The 20,231-nt window shown below is 37.7% G+C and overlaps 1 protein-coding gene across 4 annotated transcripts in view; it reads left to right on the top strand.

The window, feature by feature from the left end:
• LOC733328 (poly [ADP-ribose] polymerase tankyrase-1) overlaps positions 1–20,231 on the top strand; it is an 88,623-nt gene that overhangs the window by 22,369 nt on the left and 46,023 nt on the right. For all 4 annotated transcript variants that reach the window (XM_041579869.1, XM_018243579.2, XM_018243580.2 and 1 more), the window contains exons 4-5: positions 12,117–12,153; positions 13,756–13,831. In XM_041579869.1, the coding sequence (XP_041435803.1) occupies positions 12,117–12,153; positions 13,756–13,831 (113 nt within the window). The remainder of the gene's footprint in view (positions 1–12,116; positions 12,154–13,755; positions 13,832–20,231) is intronic.

The following is a 20,231-nucleotide window of genomic DNA, read 5'->3' as shown; positions in this document are numbered from 1 at the left end:
AAATTGAAGGTCTCTTGCTGAAATGTTACTGTGTGTTTTCCAGCTTTCACTGCTCACTTATGGGAAACAGGTGCTATTTTTTCTTTGTTTTAATTCTTAAAATTGGCTGCCTCCTTGTGATCAACCTAACTCGATTTTAAGTAGCTTGCTTTCAATTACTGCCAGTAGTACAATTGATTTCAGCTCCCGTGCGCCCATACGATTGATGGGGTTGGTTTGAAAGGCTGCATTGTTGACATCTAGACAATTAACTGTGCATAGTCTGTTAGAGCTCCACAAAAAATATTGGCGTTTACCTCCACTGTATAAAAAGATTATCTGTTTTAGATCAGCGGTCCCCAACCTTTTTTGGCCCAGGGACCGGTGTTGATGAAAATTTTTTTGCAAGGACCGAAGGGGTCGCTAGGGTCAGCGGCAACTGCTTGTCCAATCCGGGCACGCTGCCGTCTAATTCGGTGCAACATCGTTAGTTGCAAGCTAGGCTCGCCGGCAGGACTGTCTGCGGCCCGGTTGTGGGCCGTGGGCCGGTGGTTGGCGACCCCTGTTTTAGGGTAATGGGTAACTGGCTTTCAAGTTTGACAAGCACAACTTCTTATGGATTTTATAGGAGAGAAAATGTTTTTTATTTTTGTAAACCAATATGTTTCGTAAAGGCATGAAACATAGCTTTGCTTGTTATTTTCTTGAAGATTAGGTTGCTGATACCTGTTGCTCTGCTACTGTCACTTATTTGTAACTCCCAGCATATTCTAATCAACTTTCTACAAATGCTGGCATTGTAGATAATCCACAGTTAAAAATCTGCCAGGTAAAGGATCTTTTATCAAGCAAATTTTTAATTATTTTTAAATTGCTGCAAACATGGGTCTGTTCTAGTGCACTGGGCTAGTTAATATTGATAACCAGGCATTTGTCTTATTAAAAAAGAATAATGAATCATGAAAAAATGAATGTTCAGCTTTTTGGGGTTGGGCATTGCAGTGTTCAGAGCATACAAGATAACTGTTTTACCTTCTGCCGTTTTGTCTGCATTTTGTCACTTTTTTCATAGTTCTTTTTTAGCATTTTAGTATTAAAATTCCTAAACTGGCTGATAGGCCATAACGCATGTACTGATAAACAAAATTTTGTTCTGTGCAATATTGGTACGTGTATGGCTAACATAAGGCTAATGTCACACCATTTCCCTTTTTTTATTTTTTTTTAAGCTGGCAGTGTCATTAGTTGGTTTGTTTAATGATGAAAAACGCATGTTTTATCAATAAGTATATGAGTTTTGTGAAATTAACTAAAATTATGTGATTATTAATTTACAATAAACGTCTATGATGTATCACAAGGGGTATGTAAGGACAGCTAAAGTAACCTACTGCTCTGTAGCTATATATCAAACGTCTAAAGATTGTACCGAAACCACTAACATCCAGCAAAAGGAATTTTATGTAAATAGTTACCAATTTGAGTTACCAGCCTGCAGAATGACAAGTCAGTGGATAAATGAAGAAACTTTGTTTCCCTCATGCTATTGGACAGAGCTCATAAATCATCCACAAAGTGCTGGAGATAGACAACACGAAGGAAAGATGAACTGTGGTGTGAAGTCAAACTTTAAGTAGCTTTCATTCAATGTCCGTTAATAAAATGGAAAGGACAGACTTTTATAGCTCCTAATCTCACATATTGACTGAGAACAGTTATTTTCATGGGTTATAGGACTATACGTTTTTTTACTCTGTACTTACATCAAATATTAAATTATTTCATATTGTTTTACAGATGGCCAACCCCTAGCAACAGGCTCTTACAACTGACCAATTCTGCATTTTTTTTGTTAGTTAGACAGCTTGTAATTTATATCTGGGATGTACTGCAAGCAGCATGGACATTCTATATTGCTTGTTACTTTTATTTAGGGCAAAGACACACGCTCTGATTCGGGGAGATCTAGTCGCTCGGCGATAAATTGCTCTTCTTCGGAGCGAACTGCCTCCTGCCACCGATTTAGATTTATTGCTCTTATGGCACTCGGAGCACTTCGTTTTCCGAAGTCTCCAGAAGTTTCCTCATGAGGCAACTTCGCTTACTTAAGAAACAAATGTAAATCGACGGCGGGAGGCAGTTCGGGATATTACCCCCCCCCCCCCCGAAGAAGAGGAGATTTGTTGATGGGCGACTGATCTCCCCGAATTTGAGTGTGTGTCTCTGCTATGTATAAAGTGCATAACATATTTTATGTTATGTCTATATTTATCTCCATGCTGTGTTATCACAGAAATAACTTATTTCACAGCATTTGTTTATTCTACCTTAAATCTATGTAACTTTTTTGAAGGGACAGATGCTTTTTTGTCAGGTGGCAAAAAACTATGGTATTAAAAATGAAAAAATAAATGCAGTGTCCCACAATTCCGTTGTTTACACACTTTTTCAGTGCTTCCCAAATAAAGACTGATCGATTTTAGCATTGGTTCCTAGTAAGGTCCTGCAAGCAGGTCAGGTACCTGTAGAATACCCACAATGTCATCTGGACTCAGATCATACTTCATGTGCCAGGTGGGTTACAGGCAGCCATTGCAGGGGTAATAGCTGAAAATCTAAGCTGCCTAATGTAAAAATTGATTAGTGTAAGATCACTACTAGTTGACGTCACTTCAGGTCAGTGCAGGTAGAAATCCATGTGGTTGAGTAGGGTAAGTGGGTCCGGGTCAGGCTGTGAGGTTAAGCAACTACGGATTGAGCTCAAGTCTCTAGTTCCTGGCCATAGAAATATTTGAAAGAATAATACTGTTATGCAATATGTTTACCACTACATCCAGGGATGCATGGAATCCAGGATTCAGTTCGGTGTTTGGCCAGGATTCAGCAGGATTTGGATTCAGTCCGAATCCTTAAAATCACATGACTATTCATCTTAAAAACAAAGAAGTAAAAAACATTTTTAGCTATGCGCTGCACGTTCGGTTCTCTTTTACCCTTCCTGCTCCTAATTTTAATTTGGTTCACAGTATTTAGCCAAATCTTTAATAAAGGATTCGGGATTTGGCCGAAATAATTATTGGTATTGGTACAAAATATTTCTTTCTGGGGCACAATTCTAATCATTTAGTTGAATAAAATAGTAGGGGTATTAGGTTTTTTTTTCATTGATGATTGACCTTCATCGGTTTCTCGTCTTTCTTTTGTTATTTCTCCATACATTAAGGTATGTTTTGTATTTATTTTTTAAATGATTCCAGTTGAAATCATATCATTGTTTACATTTTGTAGTGTGTGCTGCTTTATAAAACTTCTTTCTTAACCATTTATACCATAGAAAAATGGCAAGCACTAATTACTATTCTGGAGGAATACAGCCTACAAATTCACCAAACCATGAAATTATCTTTCCTTCGGGCAAGGTAACATAACCTTGCTGCAAGCAGCAATGTGGTGACAAATCTTTATTTAATGCTTGCTGCTGGGCATGTAAAATCTGACATTTTTATGATCTATTTAAAGGGATGTTCTCAAAAGCTTTATTAAATTTTGGATGTAGATAACAATACATTCATTTTTGCCACAGTCCCTCCCAGAAAAGACTGATTATTAGGGGGATTTCAATGAATGCTTAATAACCATGCTGATTGTCAGTAGTTCATAGCTGGAATTAGCCAGTCTAACCAGTTAAAAAGTTCCCATTGTATAAAAATGTATTATGATGTACCAATTCATATTGGGTATTCATTTGTGGTCCATTTTTTATTTTGTGGTGTTAATGATGTATTAACATTCTTATTTTTGATTTGATTTTAGCCTACAGTTGAAAAAGATCTCTTTTTTGGGGTCACTGAACCTATCCTCATAAAACCTTCTTAACTATATATTTTTTTAATTGCTAATGTTTCTTTTTAAGTTCTTATTTATTTTCTTATTCTAATGGCAATTTACAATGTAAATCCTAGCATCCAGATTAAAGTTTAAATACAAGGCTTTGGGTTTGAGAACAAAAGATTTAAGTACTGGTTGTTTTCAAATACCATTGTCTTTATTATAATAAAGGTAAAATAAAAAGTTCACTATGTCTTGACTCGTAATATACCCCTACTCTTGCTACAAAAATTTTTTCCATAAAACTGAAAATGTTTATAGGCGCATTGCTTTGTAGCTTTATGTGTATTTTATGGTTCTAGTTTTAATATATTGGATATTCTAGTTTGGTCTAACATGTTCCCAATGTACTAAATGATTTCTTAGTCTCACATGAATTGCGATACATGTAGCATGTTGAAAAGCTAATCCCGTAAATTGGAAATTATTATAAATAAGGTATCCCATATCTGCACTTGTGAGTAGCACCATTTTGGCTGCCACCACATACCCGTTTTGGGAAAAAAATTCTACTCTAGCCCCTTTTTTGTTGAAACTTAAGTAAATGATAAATCGCCTGCAAACTTTTGGGCAGGGCCCTCTTTATCTCTTGTATTGGTTATTTGTGGTTTTGTTAGGGTTGTTTCTCATTTGCTGCAGCTTCTTTTTTCATCAACAAGTTGTGATATAATTTCATAGTTTTCTTTCTGTAGAATTAAATATTCTAGAAAGATTTTGTTTTCACCCTTAAATTGTGCCAGCATTTCTTGTTAGCAATGGATGTTATGCCAGTTATACATAATGATCTTATTTATAGTCGTATGCATAAAATGCAAGTAGCTCTTCTGCTAATTGAGCTCACTTGAACTCAGAAACCAATTAACCTGCCACTATATTTTACACCTTTAAAGAACAGCCATTTCCATTTGGCCATTATAAATCTTACACTTTGTTTCACATCAGAATATCCGTTATAAAGGGGTAGTATATCTGCTTGTTCAACATGAGTTCTTTGAACAAGATCGGAACAAATTAACTTATTTTAGCTTGGGGAGCACAGGCCTGAAAAGACTGTTGTGTTGGTTGTCTTATACTAAATCAATACCAGTTACAAATATACCACTATAACATTTTGATAAAAAGTTAATTTTAAGGTACAACTGGCACTTTATTATTCTGCTACCACGTCTGCCTAGAGATATACAAGGTCACCCATTCCGTTTAGAAGAAAAGAGGTTCCGCCTAAATATTCGGAAGGGGTTTTTACAGTGAGAGCTGTGAAGATGTGGAATTCTCTCCCTGAATCAGTTGTACTGGCTGATACATTAGATAGCTTTAAGAAGGGGTTGTATGGCTTTTTAGCAAGTGAGGGAATACAGGGTTATGGAAGATAGCTTATTGTACAAGTTGATCCAGGGACTAGTCCGATTGCCATTTTGGAGTCAGGAAGGAATTTTTTCCCCCTCTGAGGCAAATTGGAGAGGCTTCAGATGGGGTTTTTTGCCTTCCTCTGGAGCAACTGGCAGTTAGTCAGATTAAAAAAAGTTAAAAGGCTGAACTTGGATGTGTGTCTTTTTTCAACCTAACGTACTATGTTACTATAGGTTAATAGGTGTGAACTTAAAGCAGAATTCAACCCCCCAACTAATAAAAACCCCTACCCTACATAGTCCCCCCTCACTTTTTAGGATATCTATGTGCGATTTAGATGCCCCCTATAAACTCTCTGCCAGCCTTATTCTCCATGGCGCCTCATGCCGATTGTACCCATCTGATTGCAATTTATGCTTTGCAGTCCTCCAGGTTTGGTCCAGATTTCTCCATTTGCCTGCCCTCCATGCTCCTTCCCCCATCCTCTTTCAGCATGCCTGTATCATCCATCTTAGCAGGGATTCTGTCATGTTTTTTATGATGTAGTTTTTTTTTATTTCTAAATTACACTGTTTACTCTGCAAATAATTCACTCTACCATATAAAATTTCATTTCTGAACCAGAAAGTGTATTTTTTTAAGTTGTAATATTGGTGTGCTTTCAGAAAGAGCCAGCACTTTATAGTTCGTCCACACGAGGCAGTTCAGAGATTGTAGCCCAGAAGAAGAGGCGATTAGTCGACAGGCGACTAAATCTCCCCAAATCTCCTCGTGTGGACTAACCCTTAGGATGGACTGCTTTCTGGCAGGCTATTATTTCTCCTACTCAATGTAACTGAATGTGTCGCAGTGGGACCTGCTGTTCTTGGATCTGCCAGGCAGCTGTTATCTTGTATTAGGGAGCTGTTATCTGGTTAGTACCTTCCCATTGTTCTGCTGATGGGCTGCTGGGGGAGGGGGGAAGGAAAGGGGGTGATATCACTCCAACTTGCAGTGCAACAAGTCACATGACTGGGGCAGTTGAAAAACTGACAATATGTCTGACTCAGATTTCAAAATTCATGTCAGATTTCAAAATTCAATATAAAAAAATCTGTTTGCTCTTTTTTGAAACAGATTTCAGTGGAGCAGTACTATTAACTGATTTTTAAACTGCATTTTTAAAATGTCATGATTTTTTTTCATGACAGCATCACTTTAAGTTTACAGTTTTAGGTAGAGTGTTAGAGTAAGGAGGCAGGAGAGCTAAAAATGGAGGTAGGATTCCTGAGCTCTGAAATAAAGGCAAGTTACTCTGAGGGAGAACTGATTGCAGTGTAAGCGTATGGTTCATGTACCATGATAGGTTTATGCAGGCACTCAAACAGATCCTGTGAAAAGTGATTAAAAGTAACAGTGGAACTTTATTTCCAAAATGTAGGACACACCATAGCCTTAAGCATTTTGTTCACACAGGCCCTTAATCACCTGTTATATCCTGTTATAATACACAAAAGCCATGAATATCCTGTAAATTATATCCTTATAAACGGTGAGTTCTGATGTCATCAGTTATAAACTGTTAAGTTCTGATGTCATTTCTGTCACATGACTCATTGAAATTTGTGTATTATAATTAATAAAGTACCCCCAGTTGCAAAATATGAGGATATTATAAGTTACCTCGGAGTTCCATGACCTGTATAAAAACACTCGGCCTTCGGCCTCGTGTTTTTATATGGTCATGAAACGTCTCGGTAACTTATAATATCCTTATATTTTACAAGAGGGGGTACTTTATTCACTATATATATCATTAAGGGGGTTGCCCATCCAAAAAAAAATTAAGCAACGTTTCAATACATATTAAACATATTGCTTATTTTAAAGTTATTGGGAATGTTACTGTTACTAAAAGCAGTTTCTGACTGTCCATCCTCTGCTCACATATCATTCTCATTTAATATATGAAGCATTGCATCACCAGTTTTTTCTCCTGCAGCCATGCCTATGGTTCCCATAGCGCTTTGCATGTTCTGTGTTTAACAGACCTAAGGAGAATTAAAGAAAAAATGTAGGAGTATGTTTTTAGTCCACCTTGTGCTCAGAGTCCATAGCCATAACTATGAGCCATCAACTCTTAACTCTTGCAACTTTGCCACTCTTACTCTGAGAGCTGCTGAGCTGCAAGCCTGGTATAAGCTGCCTAATATCTCAAAAATTTCTAAGAATAGAAAATTCATGTAAATTTTTCCCCAGTGCCAGTTGGACATTTTTCTTTGAATCTTCCTAACTGCAATCTTTGAAAGACTATAACTATCAAGAATGTCTATATTTTATTTTTCCACTAATTAAACACCTAAAAATGTCAATGTTTTTCAAATTTTTTTTCACAGACAAGAAAGTGCTTTAAATATTTACTGCTTACTGGCAACCCCAGCCCATGATGTTGTGAGAAAGTTGCTACTGGCAACCTCTGCATGTTATTCAAACCAAACCTGGGTTAAAAACAACCCAGAACATTATAGGATGTTAACAGTTGAGATACCAGCACATTGCACAATTAATGGATTAAAGGGTCGGTTCACCTTTAAAGGGTTCCTGTCATCGGAAAACATGTTTTTTTCAAAACACATCAGTTAATAGTGCTACACCAGCAGAATGCTGCACTGAAATCCAATTCTCAAAAGAGCAAACAGATTTTTTTATATTCAATTTTGAAATCTGACATGGGGCTAGACATTTTGTCAATTTCCCAGCTGCCCCCAGTCATGTGACTTGTGCCTGTACTTTAGGAGAGAATGCTTTCTGGCAGGCTGCTGTTTTTCCTTCTCAATGTAACTGAATGTGTCTCAGTGGGACATGGGTTTTTACTTGAGTGTTGTTCTTAGATCTACCAGGCAGCTGTTATCTTGTTTTTGGGAACTGCTATCTGGTTACCTTCCCATTGTTCTTTTGTTTGGCTGCTGGGGGGAAAAAGGGAGGTGGGTGATATCACTCCAACTTGCAGTACAGCAGTTAAGAGTGATTGAAGTTTATCAGAGCACAAGTCACATGACTTGGGGCAGCTGGGAAATTGACAATATGTCTAGCCCCATGTCAGATTTCAAAATTGAATATAAAAAAATCTGTTTGCTCTTTTGAGAAATGGATTTCAGTGCAAAATTCTACTGGAGCAGCACTATTAACCGATTCATTTTGAAAAAAAATTTTTTTTCCCATGACAGTATCCCTTTAAGTTAACTTTTAGTATGTTATAGAATGGCTAATTCTAAGCAACTTTTTAATTGGACTTCGTTTTTTCTTTTTTGAATTATTTGCCGCCTTCTTCTGACTCTTTCCAGCTTTCAAATGGGGGTCACTGATCCCATCTAAAAAAAAAAATAACAAGTACTTAGAATTCTATTCAGGCCCTGTCCTATTTATAGTCCAGTCTATTATTGTAATAAATGCATGGTTGCTAAGGTGATTTGGACCCTAGCAACCAGATTGCTAAAGCTGCAAACAAAGCTAAATAACTCAAAACGCAAATTAAAAATCAAAGCCAATTGCAAATTGTCTCAGAATATCACTTTGTACATCATACTAAGAGTAAATTTAAAGGTGAACTACCAAAGAATAGAGAAAAGAAAAAGGTTTTGTAACAATTCAATGTAATTGTAAGCAACTATCCAGTATTCAGTTATTTAAATGATCTCACTGTGCCTTTTCTAGTTCCATAGTGCTTTGCATGTGATTAAAGGGGCAATTTCCATTTAAAAACTTGATTTTAGTGTCAATAGTTTCCCCCCTCTCATGTTTCCCAGTAAAAAAAGGGGGGGGGTGCGGTGAGATCAAAATATATATATTTTTTTTGTAAAGGTCATCTGCCTCTTTAAAATACAGCAGGGGTTTGGATGTTCTCTCCATGCATGTGTGGGTTTACATACAGGCAGGTTAATTTGCTCCTATTAAAATTGCACCTGGTACTTCTAGGAATTTATGTATAATTACATTGTATTCTCCGCTGGGACAGGGACTGATGTGAATGATGTATAATCTCTAAAGTGCCACGTAAATGTGCCTGTGTTATAAATAACAGATAATAATTGTGTGAATAGTAGTATCGACAGAGAAGAGCCAACTTTGATTTCAACATATTCTATGTTGGAAGCTTACATTGAATTTTATTTAATTTTTATTATTTTTGCATTGAGATCCCCTTTAAGGTTACATCCCAGCTCATTTTGCCCTGTATCAGCTCTTCAGAGAGACCACTTTTTTATCCAGCCATTGCCCAGAGCAATGTATACCCCATTCACTACCTATAGTAAGGCCTTATGCGTGTGTTTATGTATAATATATCGATTTATAGTGTGCTGAACAGTGACTGATACCAAATTTTGCATACAAATAGGGGCTGCTGGTTACCCCAATAAATTACTATATGCTTTCATTATGGCTCATGGCCATCCCAGGAAACTGTATGGTGCAAACTATGGCAAGTAATAATCTCATTGTACTGTTAAACCATCAGTACAGATATCCCCCTCATGAAACGGACACTTTAAATAATCTAAAATATGAAAATCTATGGAAACTTGTCAATATTACTGTGCGGGTTTAGGCATCAGCATCTTTCAGGGAAGAACTGTTGAGGTCGTGCTCTTTCCTTTTGTTATGGAACCTGGGGGCAGTGCAGTCTTTGCATAGCTTAATTACAAATGAAAGCACTACTATAGCCTATTGATGGGTTGCGCTGCCTCCAGCCTAGCATTCCTGGCACAATTGGGCTGGTCCTCAGTACTTCTAGTAATACTACTGATTTTCATAGGAACATGCCGGTATCACTTTGACTCCTATAGAAATGTTGTGGAAAGACCTATCATGTTAATATATAACTTTGGATAATTTGAATATTGTTCCTCATCAAATAAACAAACATTATGTTTCTGACTTATTTCATCAATTGGTTTCTCTACCTTGTACTTAATGGCGACTTGGATACTAAAAGACTGTCGTCTAGAAAATCAGAGATTCACATGATTTCAGATAATACATCCCATACCTGTATTAACAATTCAGTTTATAATTGAATGTATGGAGTAATGAAAACGTTGCATAAGGTTCATCACTCACAGGAACCAGTCAAGAATTTGCTATTAAGCTAGTGACTAGTAACTGCTACATTACTATTATAATCAACCCTTCTTTATGTAATGCCAACATATTTTGCAGTGCTGTTAAATAATGCAGCTTAGTCAGGATCAAGTACAGGGCATTGTTTTTATTATTACAGGGAAAATCATTTTTAGGGGCCAAACTGATTAATAAGCGATAACAAGCAGCCTTTGCGCCACATGTGCCCCTGCAAAAACGTTTGAAAGCAGACAATCCCCCATATGTAATATAAGGCACTAACGGGGCTAACGGAAAAACTATTCACAATCTGAAAAGTTATGCCTTTGCACAAACAAATTTTGCTTTGCGTGAATTTATTGTAGCTTTCTTGAACTCGGAAACTGTTTTGCGACACTTCCGACAGTGGAATACTGTTTGCAAGTTTTATAGTTTGCGCCAATGTGTCAATGTAATAAAACTTCTTACTGAAAAAGTCGTTCCGTTTGCTCCAAAAGGTTACGACACCTTCAAGCCCTTCTTAAGAGTGCGCAATTAAAATTCGCAATGCAATAACAGTTTAAGGAACAAGATTGCATTGCATTGTTTTGCTCTTTGCAACTTTAATTACATTCCCCTGTAAGTTTGCCCAGGAGCAGTAACACATCACAACCAATAAGATCCTTGCATTTAAACAGGTAACTAGTTAATGCTGCTTGCTGATTGATTGCTATGGGTTACTGCCCCATGGCAAACTTAGTACCTTCTTATTACATAACCCCAAATATGCTTAAAATATATCTTGTGTATCATGTGTCCTGCTCGGTTATTTTTTCCTCTACATAAATACTTATTTTTTTGTGTATTTCTATGGTATTTCACATGTAAAAAGGTTTGTGAAAGGTTGAATGCTACTCAGTCACTTCAATTAGGTTATTTCTGAGCATCCTTGACCTGTCTCTTTAGGTTTTTATTTCTCCCCATCCCCCAACTTCTATATTCACACACAAACCTATATGCTCTCATCTTACACTTTAGCTATGGAATTAATGATGATGGTCATTACTTGTGTTTTTTCGGTATGCTAGAGTTTTTATTAATCTTATTATAATCAGGCTGTAGTATACAGTTCACAGTGTACTATCTCAGGGTTTGTGGTATTTGCATCCAGGCATTTAGCATACTCCATTGTTCCCTACAAAGAACACCTGTTATACATGAGGACCGTTGGCTTTATTTTCAGTGTAAAAGCTTTTAAAATCCACAACCTCCCCCCCTGAATTTTGTATAAGATTCTTGTTTTCCATTGTAGAAAGTGAGATGCAAGAAAAGATGGGGCTAACTTGTATGATTTTAAAGAGGTGTATTCCTTTTGTCTGTGAATGTATGCTCCTTTGCTAATATAATGTGATTGCCTATAGCAGATATCAGTAGGAGAAGGGAGGGGGCTGGGGGGTGATGAAGGAAGCAAAGGGACATTGTGTAATGCTGGCATGCAGTTATCGGAGGAGGATTTGTATCTGGACACACAATTTAGCATTCATTGGCTGTCTAAAGAAACCCATTTCATGGGAGGATTGGACAAGGAGCTGCGTCAGTTTGCTGCCCGTCTCCAAGGCACTGATGATGCTGCCTTCACAATCTGGCTAACGTCACTGCTCCATCACCCAGCCTGGGTGTGGGCTTTTTTCCTCTCTCCCCCTTTTCTCTCCTCCTCTTTTTCTCTCCTTCATTCTCTGAATCATTTTGTTCTTGCTTCCTTGTATGTTTCTCACTCTGCATTCTGTTCAATGCTAACAGCATGATATTTTGCAATCATTTAGGTGAATACAAGAAGGACGAACTCCTGGAAGCTGCCAGGTGAGTGCTGTTTAGATATCCAAATCCTTTTTTTTTTTGGGGGGGGGGGGGGGGTAGAATTTCAAGGTAGCCGATACACTACCAAGTAGCTGTTTTGCATATTATATTGTTTTGTTGGTGTTCACTGTCGGCAGCTGACCAAGTTCATTAGTATGTAGTTTGAAGTAGATTTAAGGGCAATTTTATCTGATTATTTTTTTCAAAGTGCTGTTTACAATAAAATTCACATGCTCCCTGCTAGTCCTCCTCTCAAGTGACAATCTATTCATGTCACGTCTGTTTTGTTCTCTCGTGCAGTAAGGTATTTACAAAATTGCTACCTTTCATAAATCTTTAATCCAATAATCAAAGTGCAAATTATGTAAAGAATAGGCACTTTATTTACATAATTGTAGCTGGATGCGTAGTTATATACAGACTTTTATTCATGGCAATTCTGGGTTTTTTTCCCACCCCTTTAACACATTAACTTGTGTGTATGTGTATTTGAAAATTGAATAGGGTATAGCACTGTGTCTTTTTAGGCTAAATCTTGTAAGATATCGATTAGCTTTGTATGGTGAAATTTTATTAGAGCTCCCCTAAGGACTTTTTTGATTGAGGTATTACCAGATGTTTGTTTACACTGTATATTTAAAATGGCAAATCATATTATAACAATAAAACAGATTTCACTTGATCTGGACATTGAATAAGAATGCAGGGAGTAAAAAGCTGGTAAAATAATTTGCCATGACCAATTACTTTAATAGGGCATAGCATTGGTCCCATTGTAAGGGGGTAATTTACAGCTGCTTCTGCATTTTTAGCCAAGTTCAAGTGGACTGCAGTGCATTTTGAGTCTCTTTTGAAAGTGAATTAGTGTGACATTTATAGAAAAATGAATTACGCAAAGCATGTAAAATGTGTGTACTTATTCAGTTTACACAGAATATTTTATGGCAGGCCTAGTACTGAAATCTTCTGCAGTGTCAAACCTATGTCATTCTGTCCAGGAGTTTAAACAATGCTAACCAGTTTGTTTAATGATTATTCATTCATGTTTAATGAATTATTCATTCACATTTGAATATCTCCTTAATTTTTAAATTTAAACAATGGTCGTTGTGATCGCAGTATAATCATTAAATGAGCCACCTTAAAATATGGTTATGAACATCTATTAATATGGTTCTGGACCAACAGGTAGTATAACAACAATCTGCAACTTTATGCAGCCTGCTGTTGGTGTTCTTCTAAAATATTTCAATAAATACCTTAACTGTATTTTTATGTCAATGTTGTGAACATAAGACGTCACTAGTTATTGCCTTTGATTCATTCTGAATCTATTGCTATTGTTGTGACCTATGTCATCTCCAAAAACAGTCCTTTAATTAGTCAAGTAGCTAAAGATGTGCAGATCAATGCAAAGTTATAATCGAAGCAACATCCAGGACCAGGTTTGTCAGAATGATATACAGTCAATATAGAGAAAAATGGGAAAACATTTTGAAATTATTTAAAAGTCTTATTTATTTCAACACCAAATAAATCTACATCCTAAATAGAGCTCCGTTTAACTTTTTTCCTCCTGTTTTTTTTTTTTTTTTTTTTCTATAGGAGTGGAAATGAAGAGAAACTCATGGCCCTTTTAACACCTTTAAATGTTAACTGCCATGCTAGTGATGGTCGCAAGGTAGGTCTGAAAACAGTTATGCTTCATTGTTGCTTAAGGTTTGGAGACAAATTGGTTCCATATTTGAAAACAAAAAAAAAAAAAGAATATTTACCTTTGTACAAGCTATTTTATTACAAACAAATGTTGAAGGTTTCTATAGACTAGTCTGAGTAGTAAACGGCCCTCTATCACATTCTATTATTTTTGTTCAAGCAACATTCATTTTTGTGTTGCTTATTCAGCCTATTCTCCAACTTGTTGTGTCAAAGGTTGTGCAAGATGGCACTACACTGATGCAAATTTGTGTGCACCTGTTTTGAAGGCCATGTTTAACAGATTTAGAATTGCAGCTGAACATTGTTGTTCTGTTTTAAAGAACTAAACTCTAAAAATAAATATAGCTACAAATGCTCTATTTTATGTACTGAACTAATGCACCAACCTAAAAGTTCAGCATCTCTATAACAGAAGTGGTCTACAAAGTTGTGGACAGAAGCCCTCATCTTGGATTTTGTTGAGTATCAGTGACACTGCACATGCTCAGTGTGCTCTGGGCAGTTGTTGAGACTCAAAGATGAAGGCTCGCCTGTCTTAGCTGATACAGTATGGCTGATTATTATTATTATTATTTTATGCTAATTGCACTGATAATAGAGCTGCCATGCAATTAATTAATTACTAATCAGCCTTGTATTGTGACTTTTATTTATAGTATATTGTGTGTCAGCACAGAAGGGCAAAATAAGCAAAAAAGAAAACCGGAAGCTAATAGTGGCATTTTGGAAGTACAGATCTTTACTGCTAAAGGGCTATGGCTGTATAAAGTTTGTACACAAGCCCCAAATATAATGTGCAGCATATCTAACCTACTTCTTTGTTTAGCTTTAGTTCTTCATTATAAGCTGTTATATAACTATAGCTTCTTCTTAAAGGAAACCTATACCCCCCGAACAATGTAGGTCTCTCTAAAAATATATTGCATAAAACAGCTAATATGTTTTATGTAAATAAACCATTTTCATAATATCTTTTTTTTTTTGCCATTTTAAAAAAATAATGGCCGCCCCTGGAATCCTTGAGGTGGTCATAGACACCATATCATATCGTAGTGAACTTCGTTTTGTATGATGTTCGGTGCGTCTATGGCGGGAGACGAGTCGAGACGAGTCGATTAATATCTGCAGAAGGCTTGGATATCGGCTCATTGATCAGGCTGGCCACAAAATTTTGAAGGCACCCGAACATCTGCCACTGTTACTGACTCGTCGGATACATGTAGAATTCTATTGTTTCTACTTGTATATCTGACAATTCAGCTCTGACAGTATTGGAAACAAACAATCTAAGATCATAATTGTAACATCTATTGCCACCTTTAGATTCACAGTGCACACAAACAAGCCAATGCATGTTAGGTCATACCAGTAAACCCCCGATTCTCTAAAGAATCGTTAATGAAAGAATGGTAACAACAGTGAGGCAGCAAAATGCGATGGGTGCTGATTCACTCGGCATCCCCAGGCAGCAACTGGCGACGCTAATTTGTGGGGATGTAGAGTGAATCTGTGCCTATTGCTTGTTATTACCTATCTGCTATTAGAATTCTTAAATTTTGAGTTTATTGGTAGTAAAGTGTTACTGAAAAATTTCTTTATAAACAACATTTTTTGTGAAAATGTTCTCCTGTCCTTGAATGAGTTCTCCCTGGTGAGCTGTACTTAAAATCTTGACTTTAACATCAGATGAACGCTGCACTCTTGAAAATGCAACATAAAGTTGACCATGACCAAACACAGGCTCAGATAGGTAAATGCCGACTTTATCCAATGTTTGTCCTTGTGATTTGTTGATTGTCATGGCAAATGCAGCCTTAATGGGGAATTGTCGTCGTTTAAGTTTAAAAGGTAATTCCTGGTCAGAACTGGTAAGGTCAATTCTGGGAATCAAAACAGTATCACCGCTATGGGATCCTGTAAGCACTTCTGCCTTGATAACATTTTGTCTCATGCTCTTCACAACCAACCGTGTACCGTTACATAAACCTTGCTTAGTGTTAGGGTAGGGGCACACGGCGCGATTTCGCCGCGATTCTGCGCTGGGCGAGTTGTCGCTGCGTTTTTTAAGCCGAAATAGCTTTGCTAACTTTGGCGCTGGCGTCAATGCAAATCGCGGCGAAATCGCTGCGCTAATTCACACGCGGCGATTCTTTTTCTACTGTCGCCCGGAAACGCTCAGCGAGGCAACTTCGGACGACAATAGAAAACGAATCGCCGCGTGTGAATTAGCGCAGCGATTTCGCCGCGATTTGCATTGACGCCAGCGCCAAAGTTAGCAAAGCTATTTCGGCTTAAAAAACGCAGCGACAACTCGCTTAGCGCAGAATCGCGGCGAAATCGCGCCGTGTGCCCCTACCCTTAAGGTTTCTTAACAGCATGACTATTGTTCCTACTTTGAGTATAAGATTGTGTTGTGGTAATCCAGCATTGTTGATAGTGTTTAAATATTCTAATGGGAAGTTAAGTTTCTCACTTTCGTCTTCAGAATCAATACAGTCAGTACTAAATACAGTCAGTTGCTAAAAATGGCCACCCACGCAGGTACGCAACCGGTTCCCCTCCTAGAGTGACGCTAGCGCCGCCATTAGACATACTTGCAAAGGAGTAGCAAGATGGCCGACGCTTATACAGACTTTAGTGGGCGGATGACAAACTCGCAGAGGAGTAGCAAGATGGCCGACGCTTATACAGACTTTAGTGGGCGGATTTGGCAGTGGGCGGATGACAAAGTCGCAGAGGAGTAGCAAGATGGCCGACGCTTATACAGACTTTCGTGCAGGTACGCAACCGGTTCCCCTCCTAGAGTGACGCTAGCGCCGCCATTAGACAAACTTGCAAAGGAGTAGCAAGATGGCCGACGCTTATACAGACTTTAGTGGGCGGATGACAAACTCGCAGAGGAGTAGCAAGATGGCCGACGCTTATACAGACTTTAGTGGGCGGATTTGGCAGTGGGCGGATGACAAAGTCGCAGAGGAGTAGCAAGATGGCCGACGCTTATACAGACTTTCGTGCAGGTACGCAACCGGTTCCCCTAGTGTGACGGTGAGCGCATCTGCCTCCCTAGATCCTAACCTTCCAGCGGTCGCCGCCTGAGTGAGCAGGAAAGAAGAGGCGGCGGGAGGCAGAAGGAGACGGTGAGCGCATCTGCCTCCCTAGATCCTAACCTTCCAGCGCATCTGCCTCCCCGATCCTAACCTGTTCTGATCCTAACCTTCCAGCACATCTGCTAATCGAAGGCCGCATCTATGTCTTTCGGCTGAAGTTGCGCATCTGCCTCCCCTCCACTCGGGACATAGATAGGCCTTCGGTTAGTATATAGGATGAGCCACTTACAGACAGAGTTCTGTGTTTTGCTTCCACACTTCCTTTTACAGTTAGAGTTGTAGTGTTTCTGGTGAGGTGATCTGAGGCAACACAGAGGCAAGAGATGTAAAAGGGCAATATTTACTTAAATATATATTCCAATTTGATAAGATTCTTTAATATACCACTTAATTTGATATAAACTCTCTGTTGCTTAAAGGAAAACTATACCCCCAAACAATGTAGGTCTCTATAAAAAGATATTGCATAACACAGCTCATGTAAAACCCTGCTTCATGTAAATAAACCATTTTCATAATAATATACTTTTTAATAGTATGTGCCATTGAGTAATCATAAATATAAAATAAGGGCGCCGCCCCCTGCAGTAATTCTAGTCAGGTGATCTCTGAGCACATAGGTCATAACTGTTGCTTTTGAATCTGAGCTGAATGCTGAGGATCAATTGCAAACTCACTGAACAGTTATGTACCATGTGCCCCCCCCCTTCAAGTCGCTGACTAGCTCAGAGTTATAGAGCTGAAAAGCAGGAAGTAGTGTTCTGGTTATTATGTTACACATCCAGTCACTCCAGCCATATATACATTTTTAGCTATATTAGAAAATGTTTTTATTTTGCACAGCCTATCTATTTACACAGTTTTTTTTTTTATTTTCACACTGAGCAGTTCCTTTAAATAAAAGCCATTTTCTATTTAAACATAAAACCCAAATTATTTTTTTCATGAAAACTTCCTTACCTTTTCTAAATTAATTTAAAGATTTTAGCTGTCAGTCATATATTCCCTGCCCCTCCTCTGTGCCTCTGTATTTTTACTTTCCATTCTGCATTTCCTACATGTCACTGCAATCCTCACATTGCCCCTCCCTCCTCACAGTCTATAATTGTGTAGCCAGGCATGGGCTTCAGGTACCCCATTCTGGCACATAAACAAGATTTTGAGATGTTACAAAGCTTGTCTTAAAGGACATGTAAAGTCTAAAATAGAATAAGGCTAGAAATGCTGTATTTTGTATACTAAATATAAACATGAACTTACTGCACCACAAGCCTAATCAAACAAATAATTTATGCTTTCAATGTTGGCTACAGGGGCTCACCATCTTGTAACTTTGTTAAACATCTTTGCAAGACTAAGACTGTGCACATGCTCAGTGTGGTCTGGGCTGCTTAGAGATCGTCATAAACAAAGCTGCTTGAGTTCTGCATGGCTGGGAAGTAAGGTGGGGGCTCCCCCTGCTGTTCATAAGTATGATTGTTTCCCTGCTCAGCAGTTAGGGACCATCTGACAATTCCTATCCACAGCAGTAAATGAAAGGAGAATTTGACTGCATTTACATGCCCTTTACATGCCCTTTAACAACAGTTCCACCAAATGGCTGCTACTTGATTGCTGTGTTTGCAAATTCCAAGGCTGATGGCAACAAAGATTTAAATATTTTATATAGTAGAACTAAAGTTTATTTTGCACAAGCTTTGCCATTATAGACCGTTTTATAAACCCTGGGCAAATTTGCACCTGCAGTAACCATGGCATCCATTCAGATTTTTACTTAACTTGCAGCTGGCTGAAGAAAGCTAGTTAGTAGACCCAGTTAGTAGAGATGAGGAAGGGGAGGAGTGCTTCTAAGAAGTGCAGAATGGAAAGTGAAAATAATTTTTATACCTAAAGAATGGTGGAGGAAGGCAATGTATGATTAGCAGCTGATATTTTGGAATATGTTTATAACAGGAATGGATGTTTTAATTTGGGTTTCTTTATTAATTTGCAAGGGATTTTTATTATACAGCTTTTTATGTCTGGGTGACAGATCCCCTTTAAAACTAAGTTGTAGACTTCTTAGTTACTTTCTTATATCTGCCTGTTGCGATACAGAAACTATAAACTTTAAAGGGGCAAACCTTGAGGAATAACCATGTATTTGATATTAATTGTTGATATGATTTTAATTCAGAAGAGGAAATGTGACATCTACCACAATACTAAGATGCACCATTAATGACAAGGGCCAAGATAATGGTGTAGAACAATGACATTAATTTTGTTGCTTGCTCCAACTATTTTGAGTACAAATAGTGGAATGGCTTGGTTATTTTTTTAGGGTCTGGCCACACGAGCAGATCTCCCCGAATTTGCTCATGGGGCCTGACCCTTAAAGTGGACCTGTCACCCAGACACAAAAATCTGTATAATAAAAGTCCTTTTCAAATTAAACATGAAATCCAATTTCTATGTTTTATTAAAGCATTCATAGCTACTGTAAGCTCATTTAAAAATCTCAGATGTCAATCAAATATTGTCTGCCCCTCCTCTATGCCATGGGCATAGAGGCAGGGCAGACAATTACTTTCCATTCAGCACTTCCTAGATGTCACTGCTCTCCACACATTCCCCCGTTCTCTTTACCATTTAATTGTGTAGCCAGGGCATGGGAATGGACATCGGGTCCCCCATTCTGGTGCACAAACAAGATTCTGAAATGATGCAAGGCTTTCCTTAAAAACAGTGTCCACAAAATGGCTGCTGCCTGCTTGCTATCATTTTGAATTCCCATACTGAAGGAAACACAATTCAAATAATTTATACAGTGTAAATAAAGTTCATTTTGCGTGACTAATGTGATAAAATAGCATTTTGAATAATTTTTTTGGGTGATGGGTCCCCTTTAAGACATGCTAATAAAGAATGCTAATAATAAAGAGCACATCTTATATCAATAAGTACTTTCACATCGTATATTATAGGTAAAGTATAGCCAACTGTGAAATTATTCACAAATCAAGTTTGCAAATGATATTAAATGCAAAATACGCATTCAAATATGTAAAAGCATAAAACACAAAAATAAATGACTAATCATTAAAAAAATTGTCCCCAATTCTGGTGTCATAACACTAAGAATACTGAGTATATTGATAATGGTTGTATGCTTCATAGAGGAGGCGAGTTGAAACCTAGAACTTTGCAGTTTTATTTACCTAAACGAACAGTCAAACACTTTCTTTTTTTGGTGTTAAAGTACTGAGAATATAT

Source organism: Xenopus laevis, chromosome 1S (genome assembly GCF_017654675.1).
Source record: "Xenopus laevis strain J_2021 chromosome 1S, Xenopus_laevis_v10.1, whole genome shotgun sequence".
NCBI classification, from domain to species: Eukaryota; Metazoa; Chordata; class Amphibia; order Anura; family Pipidae; genus Xenopus; species Xenopus laevis.
This window is presented reverse-complemented; position numbering and strand designations above follow the sequence as displayed.